This window comes from Myxocyprinus asiaticus, chromosome 20 (genome assembly GCF_019703515.2).
Source record: "Myxocyprinus asiaticus isolate MX2 ecotype Aquarium Trade chromosome 20, UBuf_Myxa_2, whole genome shotgun sequence".
Lineage (NCBI taxonomy): Eukaryota > Metazoa > Chordata > Actinopteri > Cypriniformes > Catostomidae > Myxocyprinus > Myxocyprinus asiaticus.
The window spans coordinates 6616786-6637384 of NC_059363.1; the positions used below are offsets into that span (position 1 = coordinate 6616786).

At 36.4% G+C, this 20599-nt stretch overlaps 1 protein-coding gene across 2 annotated transcripts in view; it reads left to right on the forward strand.

Annotated features, from left to right (window-relative positions):
• The window catches only part of kif26ba (kinesin family member 26Ba), a 148768-nt gene that overhangs the window by 109035 nt on the left and 19134 nt on the right, over positions 1–20599 (forward strand). For both annotated transcript variants that reach the window (XM_051647032.1, XM_051647033.1), the window contains exons 6-7: positions 14563–14775; positions 16971–17064. In XM_051647032.1, the coding sequence (XP_051502992.1) occupies positions 14563–14775; positions 16971–17064 (307 nt within the window). The remainder of the gene's footprint in view (positions 1–14562; positions 14776–16970; positions 17065–20599) is intronic.

Sequence of the window (20599 nt, forward strand, 5' to 3'; positions counted from 1 at the left end):
CTGTTTTATATATATATTATAATAATATATTTTTTATATTATATCAACTATAGTTGATGTACAGATGTTTGGTTGTTCCACACTCAAACAGAACCTCTCAAAATAGACCTGTTTTATCTACATTAAAGGCCTATTAGATATTTAGGCAGTCCAAATGCATTTTTCACATAGGTGATAGTGTATACTTGCTAACACTCATTTGTTAGTTTTTTGTAGCTTGCTTATATTGATGCACAGAAGCTGTTGTTGGCTAAATATCTAATTCAGTGAAAAGACAGTAATCACCAGCTTATCTACCAGGATTGTGGTTCAAACCCACAAGGACACATATCCATTGGATGTTAAGTCCAATACCTTAACCACTTAGCCATCATGGTAATGACTACTGTAATCACGTTGCAGGCTGAACAAATTTGGTATAGTACAAAATTTCAAAATAGACTTGTTCTGATCCTGGTTCTGACAACCAGGGACAAAAAATGGCTCAAGGAACGAAAACTAAACCAAAAACGAGCGTAACCGAAAACGGGAACAAAGGCCCTTTTAACTGTTCTGGAGTGCAAAAACAAACAAACAAAAAAACATTTAAATGCTGGCAACCGGTTAATAACCGCTTAATTTTGTTCCAATAATTTTTTCATGAAACCAAAGTTTAAACAGTTTATCACAGTACATTTTCGGAAACTACACCACTTCCTGTAACACAAAAAATGGCGCTTCACTCTCTTTAGTAGAAAATGATAAGCATTTGCTTTGATCCAGAATAAAATAGCTGCATCACACATTTCTTTGACTAATTGCTCGTTGTGGAAGTATTTTAACTATATAAAATTACAACATATACATGCACGATTAATCGAGATGCAAGGAAAAATATTGAGGTAAAAAGTACATTTCTCAATTGTTTCCGAGTCTTCACTGAATTATTTTTTAAATATGATGCATTAATACAGATTGGATGCTGTTGGGTATTGACTGTGAAGCAGATCTGTAATTAAAACAAATAATTAAAATAAAATAATTTGGCCCGCATAATAGGACGTGTCATCACAATGTGCCCACGCAGTGTGTGCGTGTATGCAGGAGAGAGAGATTTTGGTTATTCATTGATTTTAGATGCCAAGATGTATATTTGAAATATGTTTTGGGATATATTTAATATTAAAAATACATTTATTGAAAAAAAAACCTTATTTTATGTACACTACTTTATACTACGCTTGTTATGATTTCTATACTGAGAATTCTCGCACATGGGGGGAAAAAAAAATGTATTGCTTATTTTAGCTTATTTTGGTAAGGCAAATCCTTTATTTTGACCTTGTTTCTTTAGCCAGATCTGGCAACATTGCAACTGGTATATCAAACACCCTTAGCACAGAGTACTGTCATTTTAAAAAGAACATTATTAACCGTTTTTTAATTTCGTTCTAACCGGTTACCAATTGAAAAGAAGGCTGCGGAACACTCGAAACGGAATGAAAAAATACAGTTTCTGCTCAGAACGAACCGAAATTAAAAACATTTTGTTTTTAGTCCCTGCAGACAACCAAGTTTTGCATTCAGATATTGGTGTTTTCAATTCCTATGGGTTCACATTCTAAATCTTTCACTTCCAAAACTCAGGCTTAACATATTTCAATGCCAAATTAGCAGCCTCAATTCTGCATCCAGGAGTGGGGCTTAAACCTACAAGGACATGTGTCAATTGGATCTTAAGTCCAACACCTTAACCACTCTGCCATCCTGGTTTTGATAATCAAGTTTTGGTCTCAGATATTGGTGTTTCTAAACCTAAATCTTTCAATTCTAAAACTCAGACTTAACATACTTCAATGCCAAATGAACAGCCTCAGTTCTGATACCATCCTGGTCACATAGATGCAATATTGCCAGACATAACCTGGAGGAACAGAGACCTCTTAACTGTCACCCACTCCACTGCTGTGCAAGTTTTGATGAGATGAGCATGCAGCAGTTCTGGAAGGGACTGGGGTCTTCAGGCTGTATTGATTGAATGTGTAATGGGTTCTAGTTTCTTTTGCTCAGAGCTCAGAGGTGAGCTCATTAGTTGAAAACAAATGGCATAATACAGCAAAATCAAACAATCCAAACGGGGTGATGCAAATGTACATTTTCTGTATTTTTTATTATTTTAATTTAAGTGAAAAGGAAATAAGGACATATTGTGAACTGAAAGTAATTTATTCTGTTTAGTTTATATGACACAGGTGTCTTAAAACAGAGTTGGCTGACAAATGTAGACAGCAGTTCTGTGAAATTTGGCAGCCTGTGAGAACATATGGGGCGGATGCAAGAAAATGTTGCCTGCAGAATACATGCAGGTATCACGGGTGTAAGTACAATGCTTCATGAGATGAACAGTTTAGGATGCATGAACACAGATGTTGAGCCTTTGATCTGACATTCCACAACTGAATATGCAAGTACTTCACCAGGTGCTCTTCTCTTCTAACCTGGCTGGTCCATTAAGTTTTTGCTTGCTAGTAAGTTAGTAATAGGCCATCAAACTCAACATTGTACCATTCAAAAGCCTCAGCTCTGCTACCAGCAGTGGGGTCTGAACCCAAACAGATATTTACCTATTGTACCTTAACCACTCAGCCATTCTAGTCGTCCCGGCTCAGGTTTTGAGATACAGGTGTGCAGCAGATACCGCGTTGTCTTGTTCAAATAAGCACATCAACAGGTTAAAATACTCATTATTTCACAAGTATAGCCGTAAGACATAAACAATATGTGTGTTAACATGATTTTATGTAAAATCACTTGCAAACCTTTTCTGTGTAAAGTTAAAGGCAATTTGTCAACAAAACCTAAAACGGCTAACTTTACAGCTCAAATAATACATGAGTTTTAAAAGAAGAATGAATGAAAGTGATTTTATAAAATTATAACCTTCACATATCTGCCTTTAAACCCTCTAGCCCTGCCTTTTTTGTTAATCATCATTATGCCACAAATGTTGTTGATTAAGATTATCTTGTATTGAACCTTGAATATTCTGCTATCATGCGTGGGGTTCAAACCAACAGGCATTTGTCCACTGGATCTTAAGTCCAATGCCTTAACCACTCAGCCATGGGGATAAACACAAAGACGCATTTGAGAAAATCCAGTCCCTTCTAAACCCTGTACTGTGTCCAGTGACTGGTTACATAGATAGACCTGTCTCATCAGTACATAACAGATGAGAAAACCATTCAATTGAATTACTAATTCACAATTGTCTTGCAATTTCGGCACAAACATAATGGAAAGTCTTCAGCCCCCATGAAGTCCCTGTCACTCTGTCTGTCTGCTTGTTCTCTCCTCGTGGCTGCATTCTTTTATTACAGTTTTTCTCAATCGCTTAGGCTCAATTCTCGAGTGAGAATTATTTTTTTCAAAACAATAAGTTCAAAGCTCTGAACAATTAGTTTCTTGTTCACACCAGATTTGAATTTCTTATTCATTTAAGCAAATTGCGTGTGTTTTGGCACATGTGTGCAAAAGAGTAAGTACAATTGTCTACAATTTGCACAATAACTAAATGCACATGACTTGCTGATCAAAACTGATGAGTTGATTCTCAGTGAAATTGTCATACTCTTCACAACTTCTAAACCTTCTTTCATCATGTGAGCCATCACATGCAAAATAAATCATTCAGTTATCAAAATCTGTCAGACATACATGTATATCCATAAATATCTATGACATGGAGTGTTTGTGATGTCTGCTAAATCTCTGGCCAGACCAACAAGAGCAACAGGATGTCCATCAAGAAGATGGGAACTTGTAATTTTACGTACTGCGAGGAAGTACAATTTATTGCTTTTTACAGAACTACCACAGGTTTTTTCATTGTTGCGTGGGTTATTTAAAATACATATATATATATATATATATATATATATATATATATATTTTTTTTTTTTTTTTTTTTTTTTTGCATGGATGTCATTTTGTGGCAATTTACTGTTCACTGTATATGACTTTACATGTAAGAAATGTGTAAAAATGGACATGCAAATGTGAATTGCTACAAAATAAATGTACTGTATACATACAAATGTGCATATCCTTTGTACTACAGTATTGTACAGTATTGACTTTTCCCAGTAAACTTTTACCTACTGTTGAAATCAGTATCTAAAAAGCTCAATGTGATACACAATAGCATTCAGCTAGACAAAACTGACATTCTTGTACAGTACAGTAAGCAGTCAGTGCCAACAAAAAAGTAGAATAAAAATGAACTTTGTATATAACAAGCATTTCCATGATTGACTGATATGGTGAAAAACATCTTAACATTTTGACCAGTACGGCTCACACGATGAAAAAAACTTTTCATTTGATGGCATTGGCCAATTTACTGACACAATAACTAGGTTTTGAAGCATGAATTAAATGTTTTGGGTGAGTTATTACATTTGCAGACATGCAATAGAGTTGTGATGTCCCATAAAACAGTTGTGACAATTCCACTTACAGTTCAGAGAATGTTAAGGCTGTTTCAAAAAAATAAGCCAAAGCGATTGAGAAAAACAGTCATTTACATGCTTGGTCAGGGCATTATTTGCCTCACTGATCCTTCTGTCATTTTCTGAGATTGTTGTTGTTTTTTCATGTACTGTAAAACCCCCTAGTAAGCTCTTGTACTGAAAGAATCTGTCTAATGCATGCATCTTGTCCTTCATCTGTGTGTGATTCCCAGCTCCGTGTTGACAGGGGAGAACCCCACATGTTGAAAGTTGATCCTGATCTTCAGTGCATCGTCGGGGAACCAGCATATCTCGCATTCTTTCAGACAGGTGTCTGGGTTCCTTGTGATGTCCAACTCGGATAAGGGATGTGCATCTGTGTTTGGACACAGTTGGTGCCCTTTGGGTCACAATATCTAGTCCTGACATCTACCTGAAAATATCTGAGCTTACCAAACATAGCCAGTTCAAATGCTGGGGAAGTGGGTTGAATTTTAAATTAATATATTTTAAAAGAACATCACCCTGGTGAAAGCTTTGTAAGCCACAACGCGTCGGTTTGTGTTATGTTTTAATCCAATAGCCATGACTTAATAAAGGCTTTTTAAATATCTAAACCAAACTCTGAGTGCCTTGGACTACTAAAACATCTGAACAGAATTTCCCTTATCCAAAGAGCACCAGTGGGAATTATTATACAAGGAGTAGTCCTCCTTGCATGCTGTGTTTGACTGAGTCTAGAAAGATTTAGAGCAGCGTTAATCTCATCAATGAAATCACAGATGAAAATATTTGTTGACAAAAAATGTTTTTCAATGATAATAAAGATGAACAGCAATTTTCACAAAATAACAGTAATTATATGATTTTATTTGAAATAAATCAACCAAAATATACCCCAGTTTAATTTAAATTCACAATAAAGTGACTTCTAACTTATTGTAATGCTGTTATTTTAGGAGCTTGGGTTCTCATGTTTTTCACATGTTGTATTTGATTATGTTGATACATTTTTGTAGTTAAAACATGTTTAAAGTAAGTGTTTTTACATTTTTAAAAAGGTTTGAATATTTAAAGTTTGGTCTGTTACAGTTTGCAACACATTTTGTCATTTTGCCCGAAACAGTCAGATATGTTATTTTTGTAGACTAAAATAATATGCCATTTGATTCAATTTAGTTTTTATTGTTTTATGCATATTTTGTTTATACTTCTTAAATAGGCTAACATTAATTACTATGACATGATGAAATATTGACTAAATTTAAAGGACATCAAAAGACCAAATCTATGACTAAAACAAAAAGTGTGTAAAAATTAAAACAGATTTGGTGAAATCCATAATTAACCACATGCTGGTTTGTTATTGTGATGCTTTCTAGAACTTTTGGTGAGTCTACACAGAGTCATCTTGAAATGCCAGCCCACTTTTTGCACTAAAACATCTTGAGTTCACCTGCAAACACCACCCACATGTAGGCTGAATGTTGTGCAGTGTGCTGGCTCACTAGAAGACTGCTTGTACCTGGAAGGAGACTTTTTTGTTCCCTAGCAAAAGAGAGCACAAGCTAGATGATGGATAATGCAAATGCTGGCATTTACGAAGGAAAATGTCACCCATCTCAAGGGACTGTGCTGCAAAAGTGGCCTTTGGAAATAAGAACATTGTGAGATATTGGTGGGTGAAGCTGCTTGTTGTGGCTGTTTGAGCTTCTATAAGATTTTTCCCCTTTTTCACCCAATTTGGAATGCCCAATTCCCAGTATGCTTTTAAGTCCTTATGGTTGTGTATTGATTTGCCTCAGTCTGGGTGGTGGAGGATGAATCCCAGTTGCCTCTGCATCTGAGACCATCAACTTGTGCATCTTATCATGTGGCTTGTTGAGCATGTTGCCACAGAGACATAGCATGTGTGGAGGCTTCACACCACCCACTGCAGCATCTGTGCCCAACTCACCATGTGCCCCACCAAGAACTAACCACATTATAACAACCACAAGGAGATTACCCCATGTGACTCTACCCTCCCTAGCAACCAGGCCAATTTGGTTGCTTAGGAGACCTGGCTGCAGTCATTCAGCATGCCCTGGGATTTGAACTAGCAAACTCTAGGGGTGGTAGCAAGCATATTTTACCATTGAGCTACCCATGCCCCTTAAGTGATTGGTTTTGAGATATTGATCAAAGACTCAGACATATAATTCATATTTGCTCTTAGATATCACAACTGGATATAAGTGATAAAAAAAACGCAATCTGAATAAAAAATTTGCTACTGCGCTGCATTAAATTAACATGTGACATTCCCATCCCATTGATGATTGTATATGTAAATGTATTCTTAAAAATCAGGCTAGAACTGAGTGCCCATGAACAAAGATGGCAACAAACAGGTTGCTTACAGTGCCAACAGAGCAACTGCCATTGAGATGAATGGGAATGCTAATTGATAGTTCTCTTCAGGTATTCTAGACTTCCTTCGGACTCCCCATTCTATCCTTATGGTGGTGGAACAGAACTGTGGAAGCCTGGCAGATTCATCAATCATGTGACCAGTGCAGGCACTGGCCTTGAAAAAATTACATTCAGTGGCTAACCAATTTTTAATAGGGCTTTCACAAATAAAGGTGTTAATGAAAAACACCTTACGGGCATTACGGAGTGAGCAGAGCATATGGGAATTCAATAAAGTTATAGACCTAGATCTTGACTTGAAATTATACATCCAAATATTCCTGTGTGGTTTGAACAAATAGAGAAATCTCTCACATCCAGACAGTGCACTGTTTTAAATTACAAACAAAGATGCACCAGAGAAATTATATTTTTGGATAGCATGTAAATGCTTTTTAATTAAGATCTTCAAAAACCTGCCAGGAACATAGCTGATTTAAGTGCAATCTGAAGACTTGTTTTACAGTTATCTATTATTGTAATGGACATACAGTCTCAATTAAAGCTTTATTGATTATGTAAACTAATCCAAGAGGGGAACTCACAGCCATGCATCAAATATGTTCAATGCTCAATTTCTCTATTCAATTATTCAGCGACAAATGCATTTTTCATAAGTAGCTGGACAAGATCTGTACATCCCTGTTCCATACTTCAAATGTCAAGATATAAATCAAATCAATAATTGAAATAAAAAGTGTTCTATTAACATTTCATCGTGACATTTTTGTCAAACCTCTTTTGTAAATATCAGGGAATAAGGCATAGCACCTATGTAAAAACAAAAGAACTATAATGTGGACGCTGGATAAAAATCCATGCTTAAATCCCCATTTAAGCCACACTTTAAAATGAACAAATGTAATTGCATTAGATAACAAGATATCAGACCAGGAGGAATTTATTTTAAAGAAAGAAGCGCATTTTCAAGCAAAACATTTCACAAAGAAAAGTTAAAGTAAAAAAGAAAAAAGCTTGCACATTGTCCATAGAAAAAACAACTTTGTCAGATTTGTTTCTATGCACACAGTGTGCAAGCTTATTTCTTCTTTGCATTTGACTTTTGGAGCCTAAACACATAAGTAATGTGGATATTCATTTTTCTGTGTTTGGCGCAGACTCAGTTTTTGATAATTCCAAAGAGACGCTTGATAAAAGCAATAGATATACTGTTGAAGTATAAGACAAAAAATATTGTGATGCTTTCTGAGTAAACACTTGTGTGAATTTAAGGGGAAGTGACTTCATACATCCACTAAAAATGACCTTATTGTTTAAAACAAAAATGTCTCAGAAAAGTGAAGTTAGTTCTGAGACAAGCTTTGGTTTCATTTGATGGCACATGCCACTCAGTTTTATATTTTGTCCTTTAATGCAAAGAAAATGAATGCAATTAAATGGCCAAATACCTTTGGGGGCTTAGTTCTTAAGGATCTATAATAACAGCTAATAGAGCATCTTCTTTAATTAGTCATGCTGCTCTCTCCAAACTGCTCTCACCCACAAGAGCTCATATGGAGACCACCTCCTCTGCCATCCTGCTGCATATGCTGGCTAATGAAGCCCCCTGCTGTGGTCTTATCTCGGCTTCAGAAAATCAGAGAGCAAATTAGTATGTATTGAGTTTTGACGCAAATCACCAAACATTAGCAAAGCCATTTGTTAATCAGTAAAAATCAGGCACAATAGACATGGGCATACAAACCTGGAAGGATTGGTTTCACTAAATACAAAAAAATACATTTTGATTCTTTTTGCAACACAGGGACTGAGAGTATAAAACTAGGTTTAATTTCATTCTGCCTGCAATTACTTTGTTAGATCTAAGCCCGTTTGAAGCTCTTGATGTTGCAACTTATCACTAAGGCTCAGAAACAAGGTTTACTTCAAAAGTAGACTATAGACTCGCAGACAAGTCGTACTGTATCTACAGTTTCTGACATACCGTTGCTGTAAATGCTATCTGGCGGATTGCTGCTGCAGTAGTGACATACGGGCAAGCAATGCATGAAATGACGGTATCATTACACCGTCAAAGGTCAGCAGCATTCCTCTTATCTTGGACTACAAATGAGCATCTTGTATTTTGCTCATGTTTTCAGCAGGTACTACTGATGTGCTGTACATGTAATGCACCTTATCTATAAATCAGAAGGACTATGCAAAAAACAGTAACCAGTGTTATAAATACTGGAATTAAATATTTAACACGCTATAATGACATTCCTAGATATCTGTTTCAGGTAACTGTTTCAGGTCCTTGCTCAAGGACACAATTGTGGTGGTGGTGAGGATTGAACCGGCAACTTAGCTTAGCAGTTTTGTGCTTTAGCCCACTGCACCACCACGTATGTCCTTATTGGAGACATTTATAAATGGGATGGTGCCTTTAATAGGCAAAAGGATTTGAAGTTTTTCCTTAGGAAGTTGTGATCTGAAAATATCAGGAAGGTGCTTTTATTAGTGGTGCTTTCTGAGGCAAGAATCACTATTGTGCACACTTGATGTTAGGGATTTGAACAAACCCCTAACCATAAGTATTAAACTTTGGTGCATAACTCGACCCGTATCGTTTGTGGTATACTGTATATATAAGGGATACCTCAAACCGTGGGACTTGTTTTGGAGAGGTGTGCTATTACATTTCTGAATGATCAAACTTATTTCTGTTGGCTGAATGATTAAACAGGTGAAAAAAATCGCATATACTTACATTGAAGGAGGGGCCAGAAAGCTAGCATATCATAGGGACTTGGGGATGGGATATCTTCATACAGTCCAGTGTGCAACCAACTTGAACACCTTAGCAAACACATAGCAATGCCCTGGCAACCACCAACAACACTTTAAGATCTAAACCTGTTCTCATAGAATCATGTATTCCTCCATTTTTGCAAAATTATTTGTATTGGCCAGAAAGCTATCATATCATAGGGACTTGGGGATGGGATCTCTTGATACGGGCCAGTGTGCAACCACCTTGAACACCTTAGCAAACACATAGCAATGCCCTGGCAACCACCCACAACACTTTAAGATCTAAACCTGTTCTCATAGAATCATGTATTCCTCCATTTTTGCAAAATTATTTGTACGTGACTAGTTATACATATTGTGTCAGTTTCCTGCTGAAATGAACACTAGAGGCGCTAAAACAACAAATACTTTTATTCCCTTTCACACAAATCACATAGTAACATGGCATATTATCATTTCATAAACAATTATTTTTCACCTTGTTCCTCACCCTAACAAAAATCGAGAGTTCATGGCAAATTCGCCACTGATCATTTTCACATGCAAATGAGATTTGCAGCAAACATGCGGCAAATTGTCCATTGTTGCCAAAGGTTGGAAACAGGTTCACCACTACCGGTGAAGAGCTTCAAACGTCTGGCAAACATTTGCAGCAAATCACAAGCTCATTTGCATGTGAAAATAATGAGTGGCAATTTTTTGGCAAATTTGTGGCAAGTTTGTGGCTAGTTTGCCAGAACTCCAGATTTTTTGTAAGGACACACAATGCTATCTTATGACATCTGCTTTTACTATAGTGCATGATTGCCACATTTGCATTACATAACTAACTACATTTACAAGCTTATTCGAGATTAAACAAATTGCACGGTTGCTCAATCGATAGAGCGTCAAGGACTGGGATACGAGTCCTGGAGAGCATGCGAGTCGACACATAAGCCAGAAGCATCATAGAAGCACCCCAAAATGACGTAGCTGCTTCAGCAATTGCATTTTTGTGACACTATCGGTTAGGTTTAGTTTAAGGTTTAGGGTAGGCATGTTGATTTTGTTGATTTAAAACTCAATTTACCATTAACCTTAAAAATTTCGTCTATTTTTGATTTTTAGTGCCACACAGTGGACATTTCACCTCGGACTGCCTCGATACATGTAAATAACCACGTAATGTCACAAAAATGTTGCCATATTCATGTAATTTTCATGAGATCAGGCTTGTAGAATTGTAAAGGCCACTATTTCATGGACAAGTATTACTACTTCTTAATCTATTTTTATCTACCCATATCTATAGTTCTGAATTAAGTACTGGAAACGCTCTGTCATTTAACTTATTGATCTCAATGGAATCCACTTTAATGATATAACATTATCTTCACTGTCCAGAGGCAATAAGAGGGGAATCTCTTCTACATATAAACTTGTGTTGGGCTCTCAAATCTATTATTGATCCTTAAATTAGAAAAGGCTAAAGGGAGAAATGTGATTATCTATGTGCACTAAAACAATCATATAAAGATAAAACAATAAACACAATGCCTAAGAACAAAGAGATATGCCTGAATAACTCATCTGATACTCTAAAGGAGCAATTTTCTGCTTTATCAAAATGTCTATCAATGTAACGATGATGCTGTAGTTGCTAAGCCATATGGCGTCAAGATTGGATTTCTACGGTAATTATGTCTACTGCTTTGATTTTGGCTTTGCATTGAGAAGACAAGAAGGATGAATGTCTGTATTGTTAGATTGTCTGAAAATGGGTCATATGAACATGTACTTTACTTGAAATGTAATCTTAAACACTTTGATATCTCTAATTATATTTCACAGCATGACAGATAAATGCCGCTTAGGGTGCTCCATGACCACATTTCTGTATTTTCCATATCTCTAAAACAAGCAAGTGCTCAGAGAGAAGAAAATAAGGGTGACTAGTGAGTGTATTGCTCAAACAACATTTATGCATTTGGCAGACACTTTTATCCAAAGCAACTTACAGTGCACCTATTACAGGGACAATCCCCCCAGAGCAACCTGGAGTTAAGTGTCCTTGCTCAAGGACACAATTGTGGTGGTGGTGAGGATTGAACCGGCAACTTAGCTTAGCAGTTTTGTGCTTTAGCCCACTGCACCACCACGTATGTCCTTATTGGAGACATTTATAAATGGGATGGTGCCTTTAATAGGGTAACCATTGCACCCTGCACTGTTTAATTAGGCACACCCATACTGTATGTGCTTGTTGAACACTTAACTTCAAAACTATAGACATTATACAGAGTAAGTCCTCCCTTTGATTTTATAACTATTCTAGACCACAAGGATTACTGTTACAATCTATAGATAGGTTGCCAGAATCATGCTCCAAGTTTGAGCTTGGATCAAGGAAATCCAAGATTTATCCCATGTCTTTCTCCAGGGCTCCAACAATCACCCTTGTGTTCTGGTCCACTAATCAGTAATTGCGTTCAGTATATGGGAATGATGGTTTCAGTGAGCACATGCTTGTAAACAGAGCATTAGGCCTGATGATTATATATGAATGTGGTACAGATCTGGAAGGGTACATAGATTAATATGTAAAATGGTGCATTAAGTCATTGATATTGTATACATTTTCACTTTCTCAAGGAATGTGTTTACCCTTCGGAAAGCATATTTAAACATAAATGTTCAACTATAGATTAGGTTAATCAAAACATTTGGTGGATGTGGAACCCATTTGGCAAGGCATAGGATTTACGCTGGAATATACTTTACACAGGAATTCACATCTTTATTTAGACCATACAAAATTGGAAGGACTTTCAATCCTTTTATTCTGAAATATTATTCCAAATGAATTATTTGCTCCACAAATTAAATGTTTTTATATACAGTTGTGCTCAAAAGTTTGCATACCCTTGGAGAATTGGTAATATATGTACCATTTTTAAAGAAAACATGAGTGAGCAGGCAAAACACATTTCTTTTATTTCTTATGGGATTCATATTCAACTGTAGGTTATAACAGAATGGCATAATCATAAAACAAAACATGGCAACAAAGAAAAAAATTAAATGATCCCCTTTCAAAAGTCTGCATACCCTTAGTTCTTAATACTGTATATTGCCCCCTTTAGCATCAATGACAGTGTGCAGTCTTTTGTAATAGTTGTCTATGAGGCCCCAAATTCTTGCAGGTGGTATAGCTGCCCATTCGTCTTGGCAAAATGCCTCCAGGTCATGCAAAGTCTTTGGTCGTCTTGCATGAACCGCACGTTTGAGATTATCCAGAGTGGCTCGATGATATTAAGGTCAGGAGAGTGTGATGGCCACTCCAGAACCTTCACCTTTTTCTGCTGTAACCACTGGAGGTCAACTTGGCCTTGTGCTTAGGGTCATTGTCGTGCTGGTAAGTCCAAGAGCGTCCCATGCGCAGCTTTCGTGCAGAAGAATGCAAATTGTCTGCCAGTATTTTCTAATAACATGCTGCATTCAACTTGCCATCAATTTTCACAAGATTCCCCGTGCCTTTAGAGCTAACACACCCCCAACACATCAATGAGCCACCACCATGCTTCACAGTGGGGATGGTATTCTTTTCACTATAGGCCTTGTTGACCCTTCTCCAAACATAGCGCCTATGGTTGTGACCATAAAGCTCTATTTTGGTCTCGTCACTCCAAATTACAGTGAGGCGTGTCAAGGTGTTGTCGGGCATATTGTAACCAGGCTTTTTTGTGGCATTGGTGCAGTAAAGGCTTCTTTCTGGCAACTCGACCACGCAGCTCATTTTTGTTCAAGTATCGTCGTATTGTGCTCCTTGAAACAACCACACCGTCTTTTTCCAGAGCAACCTGTATTTCTCCTGAGGTTACCTGTGGGTTTTTCTTTGTATCCCGGACAATTCTTCTGGCAGTTGTGGCTGAAATCTTTTTTGGTCTACCTGACATTGGCTTGTTATCAATTTTCCAGTTAATCTGTTTTTTTTTTGCATGATCAGTCATATTTTCAAAATCAATGCCAAAATTTCACAGTTTCTGCCAGGGTATGCAAAATTTTGACCACAACTGTATATATAAATATGGTGGTAACACTTTACAATAAGGTTCCATTTGTTAACATTAGTTACCAACATTAGTTAACAAACTAACAATGAACAATAATTTTACAGCATTTATTAATTTTAGTTCATGTTAATTTCAACATATACTAATACGTTTTTAAAATCAAAATTTTTATTTGTTAACATTAGTTAATGAACTATGAACTAACAATGAACAATTTTATTTTTATTAACTAACATTAACAAAGATTAATAAATGCTGTAAAAAATATATTGTTTGTTCAATGGAACCTTATTGTAATGTGTTGCCAATATAGTTCCCCAAAATGAAAACTCAGTTGCAAGTTACATGGTGTACCATTTGCTTAATCTCATGCCAGCATTAAGCAGTATTAGTGAAATATAATTCTTGCTTGCTGCCTGCATAAATTTAACTTGTTAAATATTTATGAGTTATCACACACATAATTCTGTTTCCTCTATCTGAGTCAGATACATAAACGATGATAAACATGTAAAGAAAGTTTTGGAGTTGTAGAAAAAAGTTGTCATGGCGCTGTTTAAAACCACATGAAACAACAAGATTCTCTTATAGGAAAAGTGTTCGGAAAGAGGATTCAAACTTTCCACAAACTGTTATCCTTAGCAAGGCAGTGAACGTAGTTAAAAAGCTTGCTCTTCCTGGAGCAGAATTTTATATTGTTTGCAAAAATGTCTGTTGTGTTTTTACTTATAGATATGTGCTGCTACTTATAGATATGTGCTGCTTCGCACAAAGGAAGATTAATGAGATGTTGTATTTCTGTTCAGGTTAAAGTGATGGTACGAATGTGTCCTTCATCGCCCACCAGCGCGGCAGAGTCCAGCTCATTCCTGAAGGTTGATTCTCGTAAGAAGCAGGTGACCATCATGGACCCAGCAGCTAATTCTCAACAGAATCAAACTCAGAAACGCAGCAGCTCCAACCAGGTTCCTCCCAAGATGTTTGCATTTGATGCTGCCTTCTCCCATGATGCATCTCAGGTGAGGGATTAGTATATGTCTAAAGTTAGTGCTTAATGCTTCTGAAGAGGTAATTATGAGTATGTTGTGTTCAAGTACTTTGTTGTCAGAAAGAACAGGAAACATGGATGACGCCATGTTCATTCATACATATTTCTTAAGGAACTTTTATTTTGACACTATAATACATATTACTCAGTTAGCTTGCTGATGAAAGTGGAATTTTGGTCAAATACCAACTATTTTCATGGTGTTCAAATCTACAACATGCATAGAATGGTTGCTGAGATACATAAATAAATATGACCAAAACGGCAAGTGCTAACAATTAGCTGCATTTAGAAAAACCTATCATTCAGTACAGAAATCGTACTCTCCTCCGCCATGTTGAAAGTTTAGGTCTCCTCCCATCTCGGAAACTCAGGTATTAAAATTTTTGTGCCCTTCAAGTGGAGTCGGAAATATCGTAATTACGTGTTCGGAGCACATGAATGACCCTGCGAAGTTGTATTAACGAGTGGGAATTTTGGATTCTAGATGATACATGAGTTTCCGAGTTTGGACGTTGGAAGGGGTGTGTCAACATGAAAGATGATAGGAAGTAATGATTTTGCAAAATTATTTCAACTTCTGTAATTTATTTCAATAATATTAATTTGTTTTATATGACAGTCAACTAATGTCACTCCCTTCGTGGTTTGTTTTAAGCAAATTAATTATCAATATGTTAGATACCATGCATTAATAAATCATATACGTTGTTATAAGTGGTGCAGGTTTATTCACTAATGTTTATTCACCAGTGCAACAGAATAAATTGCTTTTGCCATCATTCATTTCGTAATTGATTAAGTTTGGCTTCTTCCGTATTTTGTTTCCCACTTGAATGCGTGACATGCCGTTGTAACGAATGCCCAACTTGGGGGTACGAACTTCCTAGGTGCACTTGAAGGCAGCATATCTCAGAGTTTTCCAGTCGTAATTACGACTTGAGGGGTCATTCATGTGCAACTTCCGAGTGGGAAACTCGTATTTACGATAATTCAGATAGCACGTGAAGGCAGCATAAGAAATTGTTATCCTCTAAAGAAGCTGTGCGTTTCTTTCTTGTGTTGAAATATTTCATATTGAGACAGGAAGTTTGGGTGGGACATTTTTTTCACATTTATTTCATAGCCAGTAGGCTTTAGTTACTTTACAGCATTGAAGTGATACTATGTTCAGAGAAGCATACTACCACACAGCTATTTTTATTGGTACTCTATATGTTTTGATGTGTCATCTTCCCTTTCAAAAAATCTATACTAGCCGCAAACTTGCCCCAAATTTGCCGCAAATTTGCCACTCGTTATTTTCACATGCAAATGAGCTTGTGATTCGCCGCATATGTTTGCTAGAAATTTGCAGCTCTTCACTGGTAATGGTGAACCTAAAACAAACCTTTGGCAACAATGGACAATTTGCCGCAAGTTTGCTGCAAAGCTCATTTGCATGTGAAAATTATCTGTGGCGAATTTACGGCAAGTCTGCGGCAAATTTGCAGTGAAGTCAGTTTTTGTAAGGGTTAACTATTTAAATACAACTTTATTTATTATACTACAAATGTACGTATTTGAAATTATGTCACACTATATTATATAACTCAATCTAAGTGGTCAAAATAAAAATTTTTAGTTTTTAGTTTTTTTGGTTGGTTCACGTGCTAACAATTAGCCTACTAGCTTAGCCTAAAGATAGCCAATTAGCCTGCTAGCTTAGCATGCTGCTAACCGACTAGCCTTTTAGCCTTATTTGCTAGATTAGCAGGAGTCTAACAGGCTACTAAGTTAGCAACATGCTGAGCTAAAAGGCTAATTGGCTAGCGTTATGCTAAGCCAGTTATGACTGTTTTTAAGCCTGTATCACAATAACAGTGTAGGCTACAGTAGCTGCTAGCAGAGTGAATCTACAAGGGTGCAAAATGGGTGCAGCTACAACAAGCTACCAATACTTCAAAAGGAATATAAAAACAGTTATTTTAATTAGTTAGAAAGATATATTTTTTACAATATAATGCATTTTTGAACAGGCATAACAAATGGCTACCTTTTGGGGTCTTAAAGTTGGTAGCAGTTTTGTTTGATGCTGCTAAAGGTGCAGAAATTACACTTTAAGTGTTATTTAAAGTTACTAACATCCTTCATGAGTTTGATTGGTTGTTGTCTATTTCCTGGCAGGCAGAGGTTTGTGCAGGAACTGTGGCTGAAGTCATCCAGTCTGTGGTGAATGGTGCAGATGGCTGTGTGTTTTGCTTTGGGCACTCTAAACTAGGTAAGGGAGTAGAGTGCAGATTTTTTTGCATTGTTTTTTTCAGCAGGAATGCTTAAACACCTATTATTATTAAATAATAATAGAGTTATTAAAGATATATTAATATCCTTTTAGATTTTGGTTCTAAACAAACTATCATTTTTGTATTTTCATTTTTAAGACCCTGTATGTTTAAATCTCAGAGATATTCCATCCATATTACAATACCTTTAGCCTGAGCTCCAAATTGGTGAAATGCTCTCAAAAATAGCATTGCATGGTGTTAGAGTACCTCTGCTTTCAGGTCATGTCAGCATTGGCTCAAGTGAGACATGGAGATTTGTGTAATTTCAAAATATCTTTAATATATCAGACTGTCACAAAGTGCATCCATTGCCCCTTTCTAATATCTTGTAAGTGCCTTTTCAGGCAGACATTTTTCTTGCATTTGTAATGAATGTTAGAGCCTTGATTCATATTGTAATGTTTTCATCTCCATCTTTCAGACATGTCTAATGTTTAGTAAATACCCCCCACCCTCAACAGTCCTGACACCTCAACCACTGGCATCCTGAAAATTAAATGGAATTAGTTTTGTAGCATGCATGGCAGACCACAAGATGAGCTCATCCTGTTTTAGTGTTATTGTCCATTGTTGTTTCTGGAAGATTAGGGTAAAAATTAACCTGCCATTTGCTCAGAAAACAATAGAAAAATGCCACTGCGGTTGCTGGCCAGTGATTTGATGACAGTATGTCATGCTTCAGATGCCTTGTTTCCATTAACCATAACTTGAAAATCAAAGACCGGCTCATATATCACTGGAAAAGCATTCTATAGTGATTTCATTGGTCATCCATCCAAAGCTAATTACCAGCATATAATAATCCAGAGACTGGCCTGTTAGTGGTTTGAGAGTAATTACCGTGGGCATTTTCCTTTATAAAAGTGGCTGTATAAAACCAGAAACAAAAGAATCATGGAAGAGTGTCTGTAACCAAGCGAATGTCTATAAGCCTGAACATCACAACAAGGAATTTAGGCTAAAGGTCAATGTGTGTTCAGTGCAATTCAGATTGTTTTTAGAATCATATAGAATGTTTTTTTTAACTGTAAAAATCCTTCAAATTATTAATACATAATGAACTCTTCTGGTTGCCATGCTGGTTGTGAGAATACACAAACCATATTCTGAATGTAAGTACTATAGCAGTGTACTGGGGTATCGAAGGTTTATCTCCTGTCTTGAAATTGCTTGATCAGCACAGAGGCTTTTTTTTTTTTTTTTTTTTTTTTTTTTTTGCTTTATTGCAATAAGTCAGAATCCATAAAATTGAAGAACAAACTGAAGCCCATAATGGATCTGTGTATGTGCAGTTTTTAAGAGAGATGCTGTAGTAATTGAATCTCATAAGCTATGCCTTCCTATCGCACCACTCTCCATTCAGCTTGATTAAATTACTCACTCTCAGTTTGGTCATCTGCTAAGAGCATCAGTCTTATACTCCACCTGGAAGTAAAAGCCCAGCAACATTAATTGATGTAAAAAAAATACTTATAACCATAAGTCCCACTTTTTCTACTATATGGAAAGAGTAAATAAATAAAGAATTAAAGCCCAGCAACTTTAATTGATGGAAAAAAAAAATTTTTTAGAGGAGCATGGTTGATATGTTACTGCAAGATGGATAACAATAAATGGATAGCAGTAAAAGGCCCAGTTTATCTGCAATATTGAAAGAATAATACAAAAAAGACTAAATAAATAAATTAGCCCTACAACATTAATTAATGTAATATATATATATATATATATATATATATATATATATATTTATATATATATATATTTAGTGGAGCATTGTTGATGTTACAGCCAGAAAAAAGGGATAGCAATATTTAAATATTTATAATTATAAGGCCAAATTTTTCTAAAATATGGAAATAAATATTCATTACAGTGGCCTCAAAAAGTATCTGGATACTTAAACTTTTTTTCTTAATTTAATTATTTTATTAAACTTATTTTTTGCTAAATATTTTGCTTGAAAAGTGTCCTTGTGCTATCTTTCTTTAAAATAAATAACACTTGATTTGATATTTTGTTATTCAATAAAATAGTATTCATATATATATATATATATATATACAGGTGCATCTCAATAAATTAGAATGTCATGGAAAAGTTCATTTATTTCAGTAATTCAACTCAAATTGTGAAACTCGTGTATTAAATAAATTCAATGCACACAGACTGAAGTAGTTTAAGTCTTTGGTTCTTTTAATTGTGATGATTTTGGCTCACATTTAACAAAACCCACCAATTCACTATCTCAAAAAATTAGAATATGGTGACATGCCAATCAGCTAATCAACTCAAAACACCTGCAAAGGTTTCCTGAGCCTTCAAAATGGTCTCTCAGTTTGGTTCACTAGGCTACACAATCATGGGGAAGACTGCTGATCTGACAGTTGTCCAGAAGACAATCATTGACACCCTTCACAAGGAGGGTAAGCCACAAACATTCATTGCCAAAGAAGCTGGCTGTTCACAGAGTGCTGTATCCAAGCATGTTAACAGAAAGTTGAGTGGAAGGGAAAAGTGTGGAAGAAAAAGATGCACAACCAACCGAGAGAACCACAGCCTTATGAGATTGTCAAGCAAAATCGATTCAAGAATTTGGGTGAACTTCACAAGGAATGGACTGAGGCTGGGGTCAAGGCATCAAGAGCCACCACACACAGACATGTCAAGGAATTTGGCTACAGTTGTCGTATTCCTCTTGTTAAGCCACTCCTGAACCACAGACAACGTCAGAGGCGTCTTACCTGGGCTAAGGAGAAGAAGAACTGGACTGTTGCCCAGTGGTCCAAAGTCCTCTTTTCAGATGAGAGCAAGTTTTGTATTTCATTTGGAAACCAAGGTCCTAGAGTCTGGAGGAAGGGTGGAGAAGCTCATAGCCCAAGTTGCTTGAAGTCCAGTGTTAAGTTTCCACAGTCTGTGATGATTTGGGGTGCAATGTCATCTGCTGGTGTTGGTCCATTGTGTTTTTTGAAAACCAAAGTCACTGCACCCGTTTACCAAGACATTTTGGAGCACTTCATGCTTCCTTCTGCTGACCAGCTTTTAAAAGATGCTGATTTCATTTTCCAGCAGGATTTGGCACCTGCCCACACTGCCAAAAGCACCAAAAGTTGGTTAAATGACCATGGTGTTGGTGTGCTTGACTGGCCAGCAAACTCACCAGACCTGAACCCCATAGAGAATCTATGGGGTATTGTCAAGAGGAAAATGAGAAACAAGAGACCAAAAAATGCAGATGAGCTGAAGGCCACTGTCAAAGAAACCTGGGCTTCCATACCACCTCAGCAGTGCCACAAACTGATCACCTCCATGCCATGCCGAATTGAGGCAGTAATTAAAGCAAAAGGAGCCCCTACCAAGTATTGAGTACATATACAGTAAATGAACATACTTTCCAGAAGGCCAACAATTCACTAAAAATGTTTTTTTTATTGGTCTTATGATGTATTCTAATTTTTTGAGATAGTGAAT